Source organism: Mustelus asterias, chromosome 2 (genome assembly GCF_964213995.1).
Source record: "Mustelus asterias chromosome 2, sMusAst1.hap1.1, whole genome shotgun sequence".
Classification (NCBI taxonomy): Eukaryota; Metazoa; Chordata; class Chondrichthyes; order Carcharhiniformes; family Triakidae; genus Mustelus; species Mustelus asterias.
In genome coordinates, this window is record NC_135802.1 from 72,242,578 (window position 1) to 72,261,275 (window position 18,698).

Sequence of the window (18,698 nt, forward strand, 5' to 3'; positions counted from 1 at the left end):
TTCTGGAGGAAGACGAGTTTCTGGGGTGTGTTAGGAATGGTTTTCTAGAGTAGTAAGCTGAAGAACTGACGAGAGAAGAAGCTACTTTAGATCTAGCATTATGTAACTAAGAAGGACTAATGAATAATCTTGTTGTAAAATAATCTTTAAGGATAAGTGACCATATTATGATAGAATTTTACAATTTGTTTGAAAGTGAGGTAGTTTAATCGGAAGCCAGTGTGTTAAATTTGAACAAAGGAAGTTATTCTGATGGTTTGAGGGGCAAATTGGCTGAGGTGGATTGTGAAAATACATTGAAAGGTGTGACAGTACACAGGCAATGGGTAGTCTTAAAAAAATTATTGCATAGTTTACAGCAATTATACATTCCTTAAAGGTGCAAAACACAAAAAAGAAAATGTTAACTATGACTAACAAAAGAAGTTAAGGATTGCGTAAGATTAAAAGAAAAGGCCTGTAAAATTGCCAGATATAGTTGGGAGGTTTTTAAAATAAAGCAAAGGAGGACCAAGAAGCTGACAAAGGGAGAAAAGAAAATGAATGTAAGCTAACAAAAAAAATGTAAATAGATTGTAAAAGCTTCCATAGGTACATAAAAAGGAAACAATGGCTAAGACAAATGTGGGTTCTTTACAGGCAGAAGAATTTATAATCGGAATAGAGAAATGGCAGAGAAGCTAAATGATTACTTTGTGCCGATCTTCACTGAGGAATATACAGAAAATCTCTCAGAATTAGAGGCCCAAGGGAGTGAGAGAAATTAAGGAAATTAGTATTAGTAAGAAGGTTGTATTGGAGAAATCAATGGGATTGAAGACATTCCAGAGTGTTGAAAGAGTTAGATATGGAGGTAGTGGATGCATGATTGGTGATCATCATCTTCCAAAATTACATAGATTCTAGAATGGATTCCTGCAAATTTGAAGTCACAAAATATCACCCCACTGTTTAAGAAGTGGGGGGGGGAGAGAACGGGAAACTGCAGACCTGTTAGTACTATCCCCAGTAAAGTAGTAGGTTAGTAGTTATGTAGGCAGTAGTAGGGGAAATGCTTTAATCTGTTATTAAGGATGTGAAAAAATGAACACTTGGATAATAACGATCTGATTGCGCATAGTCAACATGGATTTATGAATGAGAAATCATGTTTGACAAACCTGTTGGGGTTTACTGAGGATGGTACTTACAGAATTCATTCAGGGGAGTCAGTGGATGTAGTTAGTGCACTTAGATTTTCAGAAGGCTTCTGATAAAGTCCCCCACAGGAGGTTGATTAGCAAAATTCAAGATAAGGTAATATACTGGCATGAATTAAGAATTGGTTAACGGGCAGAAAATAGAAATAACAAGTGAGTCATTCTTGCGTTGGCAGTATGACTGGTGGAATATCACAGCGATCAGTATTCCAGCCCCAGCTGTTCACAATATATGTCAATGATTTGGATGTGGGAACAAATGTAATAATTTCAGGTTTTTGGGCGAACCTCGAGTCGCAATCTTATGGCTCTTAGTGCAAAAGAAGAGCCTGGATGCAATTCTTGCCAGTGGGGTGGCTGCCAGTGCCATTGGGAAAGATGAGAAACCGGGCACAAACCTGATTTTTCACCTCTCGCCCTATCTTACTGGCTTGCCACACCGATCGACTGGCATGGCTGGCCGGTAGGATCGCGTCCAAAGTATCTTTAAGCAGATTTGGACAGGCTTAGTGAGTGGGCGAGGACATGGCAGATGGAATATAATGTGGAAAAATGTGAGGGTATCCACTTTGTTAGGAGGAACAGAGGTGCAAAGTATTTCTTAAATGGTGAAAGATTAAATGTAGATGTACAAAAGTACCTGGGTGTCCTCATCAATAAATCAGTGAAGGCTAGCATGCAGGTGCAGCGGGCAATTAAAAAGGCAGATGATATGTTGGTCTTTATTGTAAGAGGATTTGAATACAGGGGCTGGTGAAGTCTGAATTGTATAGAACCTTGGTTAGACTGCTGCTGGAGTACTGTGTGCAGTTTTGGACCCTTTACCACAGGAAGGATGCTATTGCCATAGAGAGAGTGCAACAAAGATTCAACAGACTTGTTCCTGGAATCGTAGGACAACAGTATGAAGAGCAGTTGGGGTAAATGGGCTTGTATTCTCCAGAGTTTCGAAGAATATAATGCGATCTCATTGAAACCGACAAAGTACTTGAAGGGATAGACACGGTACATGCAAGTGAGATGTTCCCCCCGGATGGGAAGACTAGAACCAGGGGACAGAATTTGAAACTAAGAGGGAAGCCACTTAGGACCGAGAAGAGGAGAAAATTCTTTACTCAGAGGATTATAATCTTTGGAATTCATAACCCCAGAAGACTGTAGAAGCTCAGCCATTGTGTATGTTTAAAGTAGAGATTGACAGATTTCTAAATGCCAATGACATAAAGGGATATGGGGATAGTGTGGGAAAAGGCATTGAAATGGATGATCAGCCAATATCATGTTGAAGGGCAGTGGAGGCTTGATGTGCTGAATGGCCTTCTCCTGCTCCTATGTCCCTATGTTGTGATTAGAAGTTGTGGGGAAGCTGTTGTTGAAGAAGACTTGGGAAGTTGCTGCAATACATCTTGTAGATGCCAAAATCTGCAACCACAGGGAGCTGATGCTGGATGCATTGCCAGTCAAGCAGGTTGCTGAATTGCGTCAAGCTTCTTGACTGTTGCTGTAGCTGCACTCACCCAGGAAAGTGGAGAATATTCCATTACACTTTTGATTTGTACTTTGAGGATGGTGGAAAGACTTTGAGTAGTCTGGAGTCCAATTACTGGAATCGCAGTTTCCAATCAGCTCTTGTACTCATTGTATTTATATGGTTGGTCCAGTTAAGTTTCTGGTCAGTAGTGACCATAAGGTGGTGTTGGTGCAGGATTCAGCAATGAATATAGTTTAATGTCATGGGGAAGTAGTTAGATTCTCTCTTGTTGGAGATGGTCATTTTCATGGCACTTTTGTGTGGCACACAAATGTCACTTGTCACTTATCAGTTCAAAGCTGAAAGTTGTCCAGGTCTTGCCTGCAGCCATTAACTGCTTAATTATTTGAGAAGTTGTGAATGGGACTGGATATTGTACAACCATCAACAAGTATGCCCATTTCTGACTTTATGATGGATGAGTGAAGATAAGTTGGGCTTAGGCTGAGATGAGACAACCACCTTCCTTTATGCTCTCTGGTGGAGAGTTTTCCCCTGATTCCCATTGACTTCAATATTACTTGGGCTCCTTAATGCTACACTCAGTCAAATGATAACTTGGTGTCAAGTGTAGTCACTTGCACCCTCATGTCTAGAATTCCACTCCACTGTCCATTGGCAGAATTCTCCCATTTTAGGACTAAGTGCCGCGGTGGGCAGCTCCAATGGCGCTTGTCATGTCAACCAGAACGGTGGGGTCTTGCACCAGATTCTGCACTTGCAATGTAATTAATTGTGCACCAGCACGTTCTCTCCGAGTCTCCTGGCAATCCGGCAGCTGATTCATTCACCCAGCCCTCGCCCTTCAACCTCCACACACTTAGGTTGGCATGGATTAGGCATCACATGTCCCTCTATCTACTCCCATGGCCCTATACTCCCAATGTTAACTTAGTAATCCTGTACCCACCCCTTTGCCCATGTCAAATTAGTCCTCCGCACTCTTTTCCCCCATACTCCCTTTCCAACCATTTCCAATGGGGTCTGCCTACCCCATTGTTCCCATACTCTCTATGCCAATTTAGTGTCAACCCCTGACCTCAAGTATCACCCTCTGCCCTTATCCACTCCATGCCAACTCAGCTGGTATACCTGGACAACTGCTTGACAGCTTTGATAGTTCCTGAACAGATTTGACAGCTTTGAAAGCCGGACATCCCTTTTATAATTCTTTGACAGTTTCACAGTTCCTTTACAGCTAGACAACATTTTTACAGTTACTTGCTAGCTGGATAGCTCCTTTACAGTTCCTTAACAGCTAGACAGTTTCTCTAAAGCTGCAGAGCCCTTTTTACAGTACTTTGACAGCTGGACAGTTCCTCGACAGCTGGACATCTTTTTTGTTTACAGCTTGACAGTTCCAAATAGTTTGCGTATGAAAAGTGCATAATCATGTTCACTCTTAGCAATTCCAAAGGGTGCCATACTTCTCCCAAAGGGTGTCTTACCTCTCCCAAAGGTGTCCCAGGACCCTTTTCAAAGGGGTACTTTACCTCTCCAAAGGGTTACCCTGGCCAACTAAATGAATCCACCAAGTTCAGACCTCATATGACCTGTTCTATTTCAGATTCCACACTCATGTACTCCCAAAGTCCCACATCACCAGAGACAGCTAGTGATTTAAATGATCTGAAAATGTTGGGTCTATACTCTATGGAGTTTAGAAAAACAATTGGTGGCCTCATTGAAACATACAAAATTCTGAAGAGGCTTGACAGGGTAGACACTGTTTGTTTCCACTTGCTGGGGATCTAGAACATGGGGGCACCATCTTAAGATATGGGGTTGATTATCTAGGACACAGATGAGTGGAAATTTCTTCACTCAGCTGGTTATGAATTTTTAGAATGTCTCTCAACTAATTGCATAAATATATTAGATGTTTTCTAAGGATTAACAGATAAAAATAAACTTAGTTATATAATTGCCCTGAGCTAATTAGTTTGGCAGAAGGCAATATTTCCCCATTAAATGAGTCATATACTAAAACAAAATGCTGCATATGCTGCAAATCTGAAATAAAAAAGAGAATGTTGGAAATACTCAGCACATTTGGCAGCATCAGTGGAGAGGGAAATTGAATTAACAGGTGGTATTTAATGCCCCCATCTGTGGTGGATATCCTGGTGAGGTGGCATTTAATCAGGCGGGGCCTGGTGGGTAAGGGCCCCTCCTCCATCCGGATTAAGTCTGGGCAAACAGGACAAGAAAAGAAACAAAAGATGGTTTCAGAGATGGTGTAAATGGAAAAAGAATCATCACCAACAGCTGCTGTCCAAAAGCATGAATGGGGACAGGTATTATTATCTGAATTTGTTGAGCTCATTGTTGAATCCAGAAGGTTGTGAAGTGCCTCATCAAATATGCCCAGATTAAGAGTGAGGGAGAGAACCGGTTGAGCCAGGTCTGTATAACAAAGAAGCCCTGTGAAAGTGTACTATCCAAGGTAACTGTTGAAGCATTGTCATCTGCCAATCTGGAAGCCACCAATGACTTTGCTTCATGCCAATGAAAATCCTGTCAATCTCTCCAGGGTGTACAACAGGTTGTAAGTACCTTGATGCAATGTGTTGAAGATAAAGGTAGTGAGTATTCATATTTTTAACAATTCAAATCTTTGTGATTGGTGTCCTAGCACCTTTAAAAAGCTTAATATTTAGAGCCTCCTCAAAGGCTTAACAAGTGCAATTAGAGGAAGCTCACAATGGTGATTAATTCGATCTGGGGATCGGACCAGTTTTGTTTGATTCCACTGCACTTTTTCCAAAATAGCATAAAAGTTCATGGAAACTCAGTTTGCACTGGGCTTGGGGAATTACTTATGAGGGGAGGTTGCGTAGATTTGTTTTATAATCCATGGAGTTCAAAGACTGAGATGCCCTAATTGAAACATAAGGGGTTTGACAGGGTAGATGCTGAGAAAATGTTTTTCCTAGCTGAGGAATGTAGAACACCGTTGCAGAGCAAGGGGTCAACAATTTTCTTCACTCAAAGGATTGCAAATCTTTGGAATTCTCTACCCCGGAGAGCTGTAGATACTCAATTTTTAAAGTCACAATCCACATATGGACATCTGTATTCTGCCTAACTCTTCGTTTGCTTGTGCTTTAGCAGTGATATATTTTCCTCATCTAACCACATCACAATAAGCCAGTGTTGAATTTCAAAGTATTAAGAAAATGGGAAAGAATTAAATTTTAATGCACAATCTCCATGGCTGCTGATTGCACAGTTGAGAGCATATTTTGGATTTTAAATGTTCAAGTGTAATTGGAATTTTGTTACGCAGTATAACTTGAGAGCAGTGAGCTGTAAAGAGCCTGCTTGTACTAGCCTCACTGCAATGTGTAAAAGTGTACATATGTTTTGAAAGAGCATAAATAATTTCAGATATGTGACAGTTAAAGGCAGCTAATTTTAATTTACAGGAATGATTTGATGTAATTTATAATTAACCTGCAGCAGTGTCAGTAGCCCGCTTTACATGAATATGATAGTGACAGCTGCTAAAAATAGGCAGTTTTCACAAAGTAACAAAACCATAACATGTGAAAGAATATTATTCCTTTCACTGGAAAGTAGCCATGAATATTAGGTGATTATGTGCAAAACTTAAAACAGCATGAGTCACTACAAAATTGGCATGTGTGGAGTTATCTAATCATAAACACATCCTTGCAGAATACTGCAATTGGTAGTTATGTATTTGATTTTGAACAAGGACATATGCTTGTTACAAAGTCATTATCAAGCTGGTATTTGTGAATTTTAGAAATTTCCACATTTAATAGATCTCATATTTTCATGCAATTTGTATAGCTATGGAATTGTCTAGGAATTGTGCTTTCTGATTAAGAGTCAGATTTGATTACAGTTTTGTTTGTAATGAGATGGTATAGTGGAATATCTGACATTGATGCTGTTACATGCGAGAAAGCGGCAATCCTTTGAGTTTTTACTGTTAGAGGTGCTTGCAATCAATTAATTAAATTTTGTTTATATTATAAAACAAATTCATTTGTATAAAAATACACAGCCATCTAATTTTTTAAAAATTATTCCTTCATGGGATGGGAGTGTTGCTAGTAATGCAAACATTTGTAGCCCATCCTTAATTGCCCTTGTCCTGGATACCATCCAGGACAAACCACATTGCTGTGGGTCTAAAGTCACATGTAGGCCAGAACAGGTTTGCACTGGTGAAGGGTGCACAGGAATCATTTGACAGTAGAGCTTCAGATTGTTGGTGGTCCTCACAGGACTCTTCAGGTTCCACCTCACCTCCTGCACTGGCTGTGGCAATGCCAGAGATCAGAGATCAATCTGGAAGATCAGAGACATCAGTTGGTGCTAATTGCAGGTGAAGTAGTTAGAAGTTAGCATAGTGCAAACCATAACATTTGCTGTATTGGTAACATCAATTTCAACATGTGATTATTCAGTGCTAAGTGGATCTGTGATTTCTAATGCTATCAGCAGGTCACTCGGTCCCCCACTCCTCCATCACCAACTATCTGTACTTCTGCTATCCTGCTTATCTTCAGGACTTCCTCTTCCAAGACTGTAGTGCTAGCCCCAATTCTGTGCCTCCCTGAAATTGTGGTCTTTCCTCTCTTGCAATGAGAAAGCGCAGAGAGAAGTGTGAAAAGCAATTGCACTTTTTGTTCGTCCTTGGAGCAAAGATGAGCGTGTCCATCATCTGGGGTGTTTGGTAAGGTTCCGCTGGATACTTAGATGATTGCTAAGGCCAATCTGCACCTGAAAGGTTCTGCTGAAGATAGCATAATGCATATGATTGACTGATGGACGATTGCTCGCTTGGTATTTCCTCTCATTTAGTTTCCCCTCTGTTTCTGGTATGCACTTGCTTTCAAAGGAGGCTGCGCATTTTTTATTCGGTTTCACGAGGGGCAGTGATCCTTGGCAAGCTTCTCCTGGGACTCAAATGTGAATGCTAAGGATGGAGAGTAAGCATTCATTAGGAATGTGAACAAGAGGGCAATAGTTGAGGAAGAGTGTGAGTGATGTCTGTTGAGATGGCAATTTGAGGAGGAGAATGTTGGAAAGAAAGGAGTATGTATGATGGAAAAGTGTGTCAATCAGGGGTATACTGTGCAGGAGAATATTTGGGAAGTGACAAATGACAGCAGCAATTTGCAGAACACTGAGGATATTGAAGCAGTTCATGTCCAAATGCAGCAAGACTGGACAATATCTGGGCTTGGGTTGACAACTGGCAAGTAGCATTCGTACCACACATTTGCCAGGCAATAGCCATGTCCAACAAGAGAGGATCTAACCATCACCCCTTAATATTTAATGGCATTACCATCACTGAATCCCCCACTATCAACATCCTGGGGGTTATCATTGACCAGGAACTGAACTGGACTAGCCATATAAATACTGTGGCTACATGAACAGGTCAGAGGCCAGGAATCCTGTGTAGAGTAACTTACCTCCTGATCCTCAAGCCTGTCCACTACCTACAGGGCATGGGTCAGGAATGTAATGGAATACTCTCCACTTGTCTGGATGGGTGTAGCACCGACAACACTCAAGAAACTTGATACCATCCAGGACAAAGCAGCCCGCTCGATTGGCACCACATCTACAAACATTCACTCTCTCCACTACCAACACACAGTAGCAACTGTGTGCACCATTTACAAGATGCACTGAAGGAACTCACCATGTTTCCTTAGGCAGCATCTTCCAAACCCACGACCACTACCATCTAAAAAGACAGCAGCAGATACCTGGGAACACCGCCACGTGGAATTTCCCCTCCAAGTCACTCACCATTCTGACTTGGAAATATATCGCCGTTCCTTCATTGTCAGTGGGTCAAAATTATGGAATTCCCTCCCTAACAGCACTGTGGGTGTACCTACACCTCAGGGCCTGCAGCGGTTCAAGAAGGCAGTTCACCACTACCTTCTCAAGGGCAACTACGGATGGGCAATAAATGCTGCCATAACCAGTGCCACACCCACCCTGCAAAATTAATTTAAGAACAAAACACCTTGCTGAATCTAATGAACAACATATCCTTTCATTTTTGAGAGTGCCTGGCCGATTTATTTTAAGTGTGTAGCCCCTTAAAATGGTTTTGCGGTTGCATTTAAAGTGGCTGACATACGTGCAACCTGCGTGGAAACTTTAGAGTTGCTACACAACCACTCAGCTTGGAGGAAACATTGCTTATGAGGTTATTACATTTCCTGCACTGGGCCCTCGACCTAGCACACTATTTTGGCTACTGACAGCTATGTGACTCATAGCCATGCCTGCTTTGTGAGGCTGTTGGCTTTTTGCCATCCTCCGGGAAGAGAACCTTTCTCCCTGTCCTTACTACATCAATCATCACCTCCAACGAAGAGTCTGCTAACGTGCAAGCAGCCTTTCCACATTTTCTACCCCGTAGCAGTTCTTAACTCCTTCACAGTAGATTGTATACAGTTATCATGGCTGTCAATGAGAGTCCTGCTGGGGTCCTTTCCAATTGAGGCCTTCATTGCGTATTTAGGAACACCTTTCTGTACACCCTCCCTGATTGGAGAAGCCAAAGACAGAATGATAATTAGTTTGCTCTTGGAAAAGGCAACAGCAAGCCATGCAATTTAGGTGGTTGGGTTTCCAACTAAAAAATAATCCTGCCATTCGGGCAGGAACTAAGTGGGGAAGATTTTGGGAAGGACTTGGTTAACCCTGGGAATGGATAAGAAACTAATTACTGGGTAGCGAACAAGTAGAACTCATTGGAGGAATCCTCCATACTGCTGTTAACACTTCATTTGTCTTGTGCCTTAAACATATTTTTCCAATCCCTCCAAGCTCACACCTATCTTGCTCTTAAACAGCACAACATCCATCACATTTCTTCCTCTCTTTAGCTCTGAGGAAGAGTCATTTGGGCTCAAAATGTTAATTCTGTTTTTCTCTCCACACATGCTGCCAGACCTGCTGAGTTTTTCCAGCATTTTTTGATTTTGTTTCAGATTTTCAGCTTTTAAACAATTGGAGGAGTTTTCTAGGAAAAGGTGAAAGTACTTAGTGAAGTGTCTCAAAGCTTGGTGTTAAGGCTATTTCTGTTTTTGATTTACATTAATGACCTGAATCCAGAAGCTTTATGAAAAGTGGTCATGTTTGCAGATGATGAAAAACTAGGACAATAAGTATATGTGAGTGAACAGAATAATTACATAACACTTTAAAGCAGACAAGTATTAATGTTATTCTTGAAAAGGAGAAATAGAAACAATATTGAGACTCCACAAATAATGTTAATATAGCTGAGGATGAAACTGAAAGGAAACCTTGGAGTCTCAGAGAATACAAAACTAAGCTTGTCCAATCAAATGCTGAATTTCGTAGCCAAACTGCCATCCTTACCTGGTTCAGCCTACATGTGACTCCAGACCAATAGCAATGTGGTACAAATGCCCATTGAAGTGGTCCAACAAGTCCTCGGTTGTCTTTGACTGCCACAAAGAAAACAAAAATGAATGAAACTAGATTAGAGCGACTGCAGTGTTCAAGAAGGCAGCCCACTACCACCTTCTTAAGGATAACTAAGAATGGTCAAAAATGCTGGCCTAGCCAGCGACAACCACATCCCATAAATGAATTTTTTAAAATCTGTACTCTCTTATCCTGGCTTCAGCAACTGCAATTTTAATCATTCCAACGTAAGCTCCAGAATAAGGCTGAGGTAGACAGATTTTTGGTGGCTCAAGGAATTAAGGGATATGGCGAGCAGACATGAAAGTGGAATTGAAGCCCAACATCAGCCTTGATCATTTTGAATGTCAAAGCAGGCTCGACAGTCATTTGATCTATCCCTGCTCCTATTTCTTTGCTTTTGTGTTCTTGCTGAGAGGATCCTTTACTCCGAGATTGTTAATTAATCCTGTTTAATTGCACAATAGCAGATCTAAAATGGCCTGTTCCTTGGTTGGTTCCACAGCATATTAGTTTCACAAACTGCCCCGTGTACATTCTATGAACTCGTCCTCAAGGCTACTTTTGCCAGTTTGATTTATAAAATCAATATGAAGACTAAAGTTATCCACAATTATCAGTGTCCCTTTATTACAAGCTCCCGTTATTTCTTGACTCATACTCTGTCTTACAGTGTAGCTACTGTTAATAGACCTATCGCCTATCCCCACCACTAATTTATTTCCCTTCCTATTTCTTTATGGCTGCCCAAACTGATTCTAGATTTTCATCTTTTGAGCCAAGCTTAGTTTTCACTGTTGTACTGATTTCATAATTTATTAGCAGAGTCTCACTGTCTCCTTTTCCTTACTGCCTAAACTTCTGAAATGCCAAGTGTCCCAACTATTCAGTTCCCAGCCTTGTTCACCTTGCAACAGGTGACTGGAGATGGATTGTGTGCTTCTTTCATGGATCGTTCTAATGCATCTCAATTATCTGTATTATAGCAACCATTTTGCATTACATTCTGTTTATGAAAACGGTGGGGGCATTTTCTGCCTCCGTTTCTTGCCTTGAGGAAATGACGGAGGGGCCGCAGAATCTATTGGGAGCCTGAAAACTCCTTTTACGCTGGTAGGATTTCACTTTGAGATTTCCCCCCCCCCCCCCCCCCCCCCCCCCAACGTCAATGGCATAATGGGGTTCCCACAATGGACGGTTAAGAACCTCATTAGGATACTTTTACATCTACTTCACAGGCCAGCATATTTCCAACATTTCCTGTTTTCATTTAAGATATTGACCTGAGGAGAACAGTCAACAGTCTGAAGTAAATGTTGATAGATTACAAGATATTGACAAATTATCATCAATTTGAACTGATTTGTCTTTTTCTGTTGATGCAGACGGGTCTGGAACGTGCTGTCAGTCATCTCCAATACGTAGCATGGCCTGATCACGGTGTTCCTGATGATTCAATGGATTTCTTTGACTTTGTGACTTGTGTGAGACGGAAAAGAGTCGGAAGAGAAAATGAGCCGGTTATTGTTCATTGCAGGTACTTATTTTCTTTTCAGCAGGGAAGACAATTATGCATGCTCTCGTGCTGAGTCTGGTTGCAAGGTAGATCAGCAGGAATACTTGACACCCCCTCTATTGTCTCAATAATAAAGCCATTATCTTCAGGTGGAGAATGATGACATCCGCTGCAGAGCAGGTCATGGTCTCCTTACGAAATTAACATCCCGTTGTTTTGAGCAAAAAAGCTTTTAATAGTATTCATTTGTGTTGGCTAGTATAACAATGTTTTAAAGTTTAATAGAACTCCAGCTTTTAAGTGTGAGAGTTCCATCTCATGGGTATAGAATACCATTAATTTGGTTTGCCATTTCAATGACGAATGAGGCACCAGTCAGTCTGGTAAATTTTCCAATTTTAGATGCATAAATTGGGCTTTCCTAATTGGAAACTACATTACATTGAACACTTGTCTAATTAGTCCGCACTGTGATTTGAAGACATTTTTTTACTTCATTCCTGGGGTGAGGGTATCACTGGTAAGGTCAGCATTTATTACCCACTGCAAATTGTCCTTGAGGTGGCAGTGATGAGCCACCTTCTTGAACTGCTGCAGTGTTGGTACAGTAGAGAGAGTTCCAGGATTTTAACCCACGATAGTGAATGAACGATGATACATTTCCAAGTCGGGGTAGTGTGTTAATTTGTGAGGCGGGGGGGGAAGCTTTCAGATGGCGTTGCTGCCCTCATCCTTCTAGATGGTAAAGGTTGCAGGATTGGAAAGTGCCATATGTTGGTGGAAATGCCTTTTAGATGATGGATAAGCTTTGGGAAGTCAGCTGGTGAGTTTTTTGCTGCAGAGTTTGCACCCTCTGACCTGTTCTTGTAGCCACAGTATTTCATAGAATCATAGAAACCCTACAGTACAGAAAGAGGCCATTCGGCCCATCGAGTCTGCACCAACCACAATCCCACCCAGGCCCTACCCCCATATCCTTACATATTTTACCCACTAACCCCTCTAACCTACGCGTCTCAGGACACTAAGGGGCAATTTTAGCATGACCAATCAACCTAACCCGCACATCTTTGGACTGTGGGAGGAAACCGGAGCACCCGGAGGAAACCCACGCAGACACGAGGAGAATGTGCAAACTCCACACAGACAGTGACCCAAGCCAGGAATCGAACCCAGGTCCCTGGAGCTGTGAAGCAGCAGTGCTAACCACTGTGCTACCGTGCTGCCCTTTTATGTGTCTGGTCCAGTTAAGACTCTGGTCAGTGGTAATCCCCAGATTACTGATGGTGGATAATGATGCGATGATAGTACTGTTTACAGTCAAGGGGAGATGGTTGGATTTTTTCTTGTTGGAGGTGGCATTTGTCAGGTCTGGCATTTGTGTGGTGTAAATGTCATTTGCCAATTATCAGTCCAAGCCTGAATGTTGCCCAGGTCTTGCTGCAAGTTATATCACAGAACTCAGGTGGGAAAAAAGAAACTTGATATGTTAGGCGGTACAGGCTGTATCTGAAATAATTTTAACCTTGCACTGCATTCCCAAACCAGAATATACAGGCCTAGGTGCACACATGAAATCAACCTAGGCTAGTTGCTCCATCAACCTGCACCATAGTACCATGATACCTGAAGCAATAGTCTGCTGGCCAATATCTGTCATGCAATCTAGGAGAAAATTTGGGATGGATAAAATCACTTTTCAGTGTCTAATCACACATTTGGGGTGGCATGGTGGCCCAGCGGTTAACACTGCTGCCTCACAGCACCAGGAACCCGGGTTTGATTCCCAGCTTGGGTCACTGTCTGTGTGGAGTGTGCACATTCTCCCCGTGTCTGCGTGGGTTTCTTCCCACAGTCCAAAGATGTGCAGATTAGGTGGATTGGCCATGGAGTTTAACCCTGATAAATGTGAGGTGATTCATTTTGGTAGGACAAATTTAAATGTGGATTACAGGGTCAAAGGTAGGGTTCTGAAGACTGTGGAGGAACAGAGAGATCTTGGGGTCCATATCCACAGATCTCTAAAGGTTGCCAGTCAAGTGGATAGAGCTGTGAAGAAGGCCTATAGTGTGTTAGCTTTTATTAACAGGGGGTTGGAGTTTAAGAGCCGTGGGGTTATGCTGCAACTGTACAGGACCTTGGTGAGACCACATTTGGAATATTGTGTGCAGTTCTGGTCACCTCACTATAAGAAGGATGTGGAAGCGCTGGAAAGAGTGCAGAGGAGATTTACCAGGATGCTGCCTGGTTTGGAGGGTAGGTCATATGAGGAAAGGTTGAGGGAGCTAGGGCTGTTCTCTCTGGAGCGGAGGAGGCTGAGGGGAGACTTAATAGAGGTGTATAAAATGATGAAGGGGATAGATAGAGTGAACGTTCAAAGACTATTTCCTCGGGTGGATGGAGCTATTACAAGGGGGCATAACTATAGGGTTTGTGGTGGGAGATACAGGACGGATATCAGAGGTAGGTTCTTTACACAGAGAGTGGTTGGGGTGTGGAATGGACTGCCTGCAGTGATAGTGGAGTCAGACACTTTAGAAACATTTAAGCGGTTATTGGATAGGCACATGGAGCACACCAGGATGATAGGGAGTGGGATAGCTTGATCTTGGTTTCAGATAAAGCTCGGCACAACATCGTGGGCCGAAGGGCCTGTTCTGTGCTGTACTGTTCTATGTTCTATGTAAATTGCCCCTTAGTGTCAGGACTAGCTGGGGTAAATGCATGGGGCTATGGAGATCGGGCCTGGGTGGGATTGTGGTTGGTGCAGACTCGATGGGCTGTAGGATTCAATTATTCTCCTTGTGTACCATCAGTGAGAGTTTTTGATGATACAAGCATAGGCAATCTATTACAAAAAAAAAAATTCCTGGAGCATTGTAGTCATAGGATTTAATCATGGGATTGTCCACATCTGATCTACTTGCTCAAAGGTCTCCTTCCTATCTGCGGGTACAAGATGTGGCGCCTTTCCTCCACAGCATCCAGCATTCGAATGAGGTCGCCCTCTGAGAACCTTGGAGCAACTTGCAGCCATTTTCTTGGTTGGACTTGGAACAAGTGCTGGGGAGTGCTTTGATGGCCTTTAAACAGAGGCATTCAGCTGATGGCGGGACGGGTAAATCAGAGGCTGGCCCCCACAGAGGCAAAATGAAACCCGTGGAATTTTTTTAAGTGGCAAAAAATACTTTTTCTCCTTGGGTGAAATTTGTTGTGATCGTTTGAAATTTTGCGTTTTTGTGTATGTCCTGAGGAGAGCGCCACGCAAAGCTTCAGCAATGAGTCTCTGTCCTTAGCAAGATTTCAAAGTAGTCAATTTTCATCCCTCCATGCAGAATTAATCTTTCACTTTGCGTCCCTCTGTCCTTCCCGTTTAAGCTCGGGAAAACTGACCAATGCAGCCAGCGGGCTACCCTTTGCTTTTCCTGCTGGCAATGATATTTTGCCAACAAAAAGGAAAATTTCACCCTTTTGTTTTTGTATATGTCGGTCTAATCACTCACTCAGTCACCCTAATGCAAATTAAATTAAAAGTCTAAATTACTCAGTTTTGCTTAATACATGTATTAATTGTTTTGCCTCACATTAATGCTTCATTTAAATTCTTTGTTGGTTTCTTTGTAGTGCTGGAATTGGTCGAACTGGTGTCCTTATTGCCATGGAGACAGCAATGTGTTTAATTGAAAACAGCCAACCTGTATATCCACTGGATATAGTTAGAACAATGAGAGACCAGCGAGCCATGATGGTACAGACATCGGTAAGATCTGGATAATAAGTGTGAAAGAATAATGAAGCTACTTATTAAATTAAATTTCAAGAACTTGAAAGATTATTCAAGTGAATTTTCGAGCTAATGCACTGTCTAAATTTTGGCTAATTTATTATCTTCCCTCGCCCTCAGATACATGTCTTAGATATTATTTTATTTCCTTTTTATGTTCCAGTTATACCCTGCATCATTCTCTGCCAGAGCACACAATCTTCTTTTGCATCCTCATCAATTATGAAACAAAGTAATTTTGAGATGTGTAAAAGCTACACAAATTTAGTCTCCTGTTTTCCTGAAATGATAAAGTTGCCTTTGGCAGCAGTAAACGGCACTACAGTAGTGCATCAATATGCTGCACTGCCTTAAATTACTTTCAGTTATTTGAATATGTAAAGCAATGGCTCCATGCTTGCACCATTTCTGTCAGTTTAAATGCTGTAGTGCACTGCAGCCGCCTAAACTGTCATTCATTGAACTGATTAGTGTGAGAAGCATGACTGAGTTTCACACCGATAATTTGGGGAAAAGCGTAACAAGAGTGACACCAATAATTTGACTTTGCAAACACAGAGCATCTTTTTACCACATAAAATGAAAATCCTGGAATCTTTCCCCCAAGCCTCTCTGCCTTTCTATGTCTCTTTCCCCCTTTTAAGATACTCCTTGAAACCTATCTCCTAGACCAGATTTTTGATCACCTGTCCTAATATCTTATGTAGCTTTGTCAAATTTTGTTTGATAATGCTCCTCCTGTGAGACACTTGGGCATTTTACTACATAAAAGGCACAATTACAAATGCATGTTCTCATTGTCGTTATACACATCCAGTCATGAAGAGTTACAGCCACCACCACAATACTAGATCCTAACAAGAGGCTCAAGAGCAGGAACTTCCACCCAAAGTCAGTTCTCTTCCGGGTGGTTCTACCAGTTACCTGCCAGAAGTTTTAAAACTGTTACCAGTTGACTTCACCTGGACTTGCTTCATCCCACGCTACCTAACCCAAACCGTTTTACTACCTAAACTTCACTTTCCTGATGCTGCTTTTACACAGCATCCTAAGGCAACTTACTATCCTGCATGTCACAGTTCACATCTTTACCCACACAAATTCTCAACCTCTTATCAGGCTTATGGTTACCAAACTGCACTGGCTCATTACTTTCACAGAAAACCCACCCAGCAAAAATGCATACTGGAAATCCCAGGATCTGCTGCATGTATGTTTTCAAGCATTTAAAATAATGTTTGGAAAATTTGGGGCAGTATTCACCAGAATCTCCCATAAGCAATCTTGGCCGATGAACTCCCTACCAGAGGCACAAAGTCAGATAATTATATTTCCTGTGCTCTGCTAATTGATTGAAAATACTCTGCCCTAGCTTTCAAATCACATGGCAACCTTACCCATTACAGCTCTATTTCATTGCATGCGTGCACCCTCCATTCCTTCAATACCAGCTTGTAGCTCTTCCCATGCTCCACAGTCAATGATTATCCTTTCAATCATTTTACTGTGCCTTTGGAAACTTCTCCCTGAACCTGTGCACATTGCCCACTCCATCCCTATTTCAAAAGCCTCCTAAGCACCCTCTGTTTTATTGTGATTTCCCAAGGGAAAAGGGATCCACAGTCTGTCACTTTGCAACAGGTACTTTACAGAAGCTTCCCAAAAGTGGTTCAGATTTTGTGAATACTCTTTATGGGTGGAGAAAGCAATCAATGGTGTTAATGATGGTGTGTGAACTGTGAACATCCATGCATGAACTGATTTTATTCTTTCAGACATTATTGGGCAATAATCTTTTACAGTTGCCAATGGTTATCATGTGTGTTTTAATTTAACTCAATGAAAGCATATTTTAAATAGCACTTTTTTTTTCCAGAGTCAGTACAAATTTGTATGTGAAGCCATCCTGCGTGTGTTTGAGGAAGGTTTAATTCGACCATTGGAAGCATGCCAGGCTGCAAGTTAGTACAGCTGTTGGAGAATTTTGACTAATTTCAATGGATTGAAACAAATATGGAAATGTAGTGCGCATCTCAGAGCTTGGCCAGCTTCACAAATCTAAAGGGAAACCTGCCTGATGGTTGAGCACACCTGATGTCTGGCACTTTACACCGATGTTTAAATGAGGAATATATCAGTGTCCCATCGTTCTAGAGGGTTTTGTTAAAGAGGCACCATCTTTTACTATATTGTCTTGTGTGTTTTCAAGTTACAAATTTTATTTGTTATTAGTCTCCTTGCCATTCCAGTGTACCTTTTCAGCAAAGTACTAAGGACTAGGTTGCACTTCCAAATTAACAAATTGACAGCAGTTAGGTTTAATCCATGACACACAGACACAATATGCAACAACGGGCTCATTTAAAGACTAAAAATGCAGCGTGCATTGTTTAATGGTTATGGTTAATGCTGCTAACTTTTTGTTTTTCATGTAATCATCTGATAATTGTTGGTTTCGAACAGTTGACTTCTGATTATTTAGGACTATTTATCACTTTGATTTCATCTCATTCACAGATTAACCATGCCTCTTATTCCATGAAATCAGAACAGCTTGTACTGGAAAGCACTACAGTTTTCTACATTGTAGGACAGTACAGTATGACTTTATAGAAAATGCAGACTCAGTGTATAAATGTATGTATGCGCACAAAGTGTAATTACATATTTGGCCCTTCTGATTAGATTAAAATTTAATGACTTATTCATGCATTGTAAGTAAGTGTAATTAAGAAGTATAACAGTAATTCTGCGATACAATTGATCCTTTATAAATCTTCACACAAAAAAGGGTGTTTTAGTTGATTTTGCATCACAGCTTTGACTTGGTATTCAGGCCTGTCTGTCCTCATAGGACATTATATTTTTAAACAGTTCTTAAAAAGGTCACAGAATGTAGTTCTGTATGTTTTCAGACTGAGGGGCAATGTCATGGATCCAGTCTCACCTCCCCCTACAGAATTAATACAAAGCCACAGTGTGTGAAACTTCTGGCACAAGGAGGGAACAGTGAACAATAAGATGATTCAAATTGTCAAACATCACAATAGGTTTATTCAGGTTAAATTAAATATTTTGTAGATTATATTTTTGAATATTTAAAATGTGGCTGCTGGAGGCTGTGGAAAATCGATAATTCAGAATGACCTAAGAAGTGGTCTACTTCAGTGTTGCAGTGAAAGGCATTGATTGGCTGCTTGCCCT

General features: G+C 41.4%; 1 protein-coding gene across 7 annotated transcripts in view; it reads left to right on the forward strand.

The window, feature by feature from the left end:
• The window catches only part of LOC144508725 (tyrosine-protein phosphatase non-receptor type 3-like), a 176,089-nt gene extending 157,811 nt beyond the window's left edge, over positions 1-18,278 (forward strand). For 6 of the 7 annotated variants that reach the window (XM_078237066.1, XM_078237043.1, XM_078237036.1 and 3 more), the window contains 3 exons: positions 11,580-11,731; positions 15,335-15,470; positions 17,371-17,596. In XM_078237066.1, coding sequence (XP_078093192.1) covers positions 11,580-11,731; positions 15,335-15,470; positions 17,371-17,460 — 378 coding nt within the window. In that variant the 3' untranslated portion in view covers positions 17,461-17,596. Of the gene's footprint in view, positions 1-11,579; positions 11,732-15,334; positions 15,471-17,370; positions 17,597-18,011 lie in introns of those variants that run through there. The other variant, XM_078237059.1, reaches the window with a different exon arrangement.
• Positions 18,279-18,698: the final 420 nt, after the last annotated feature.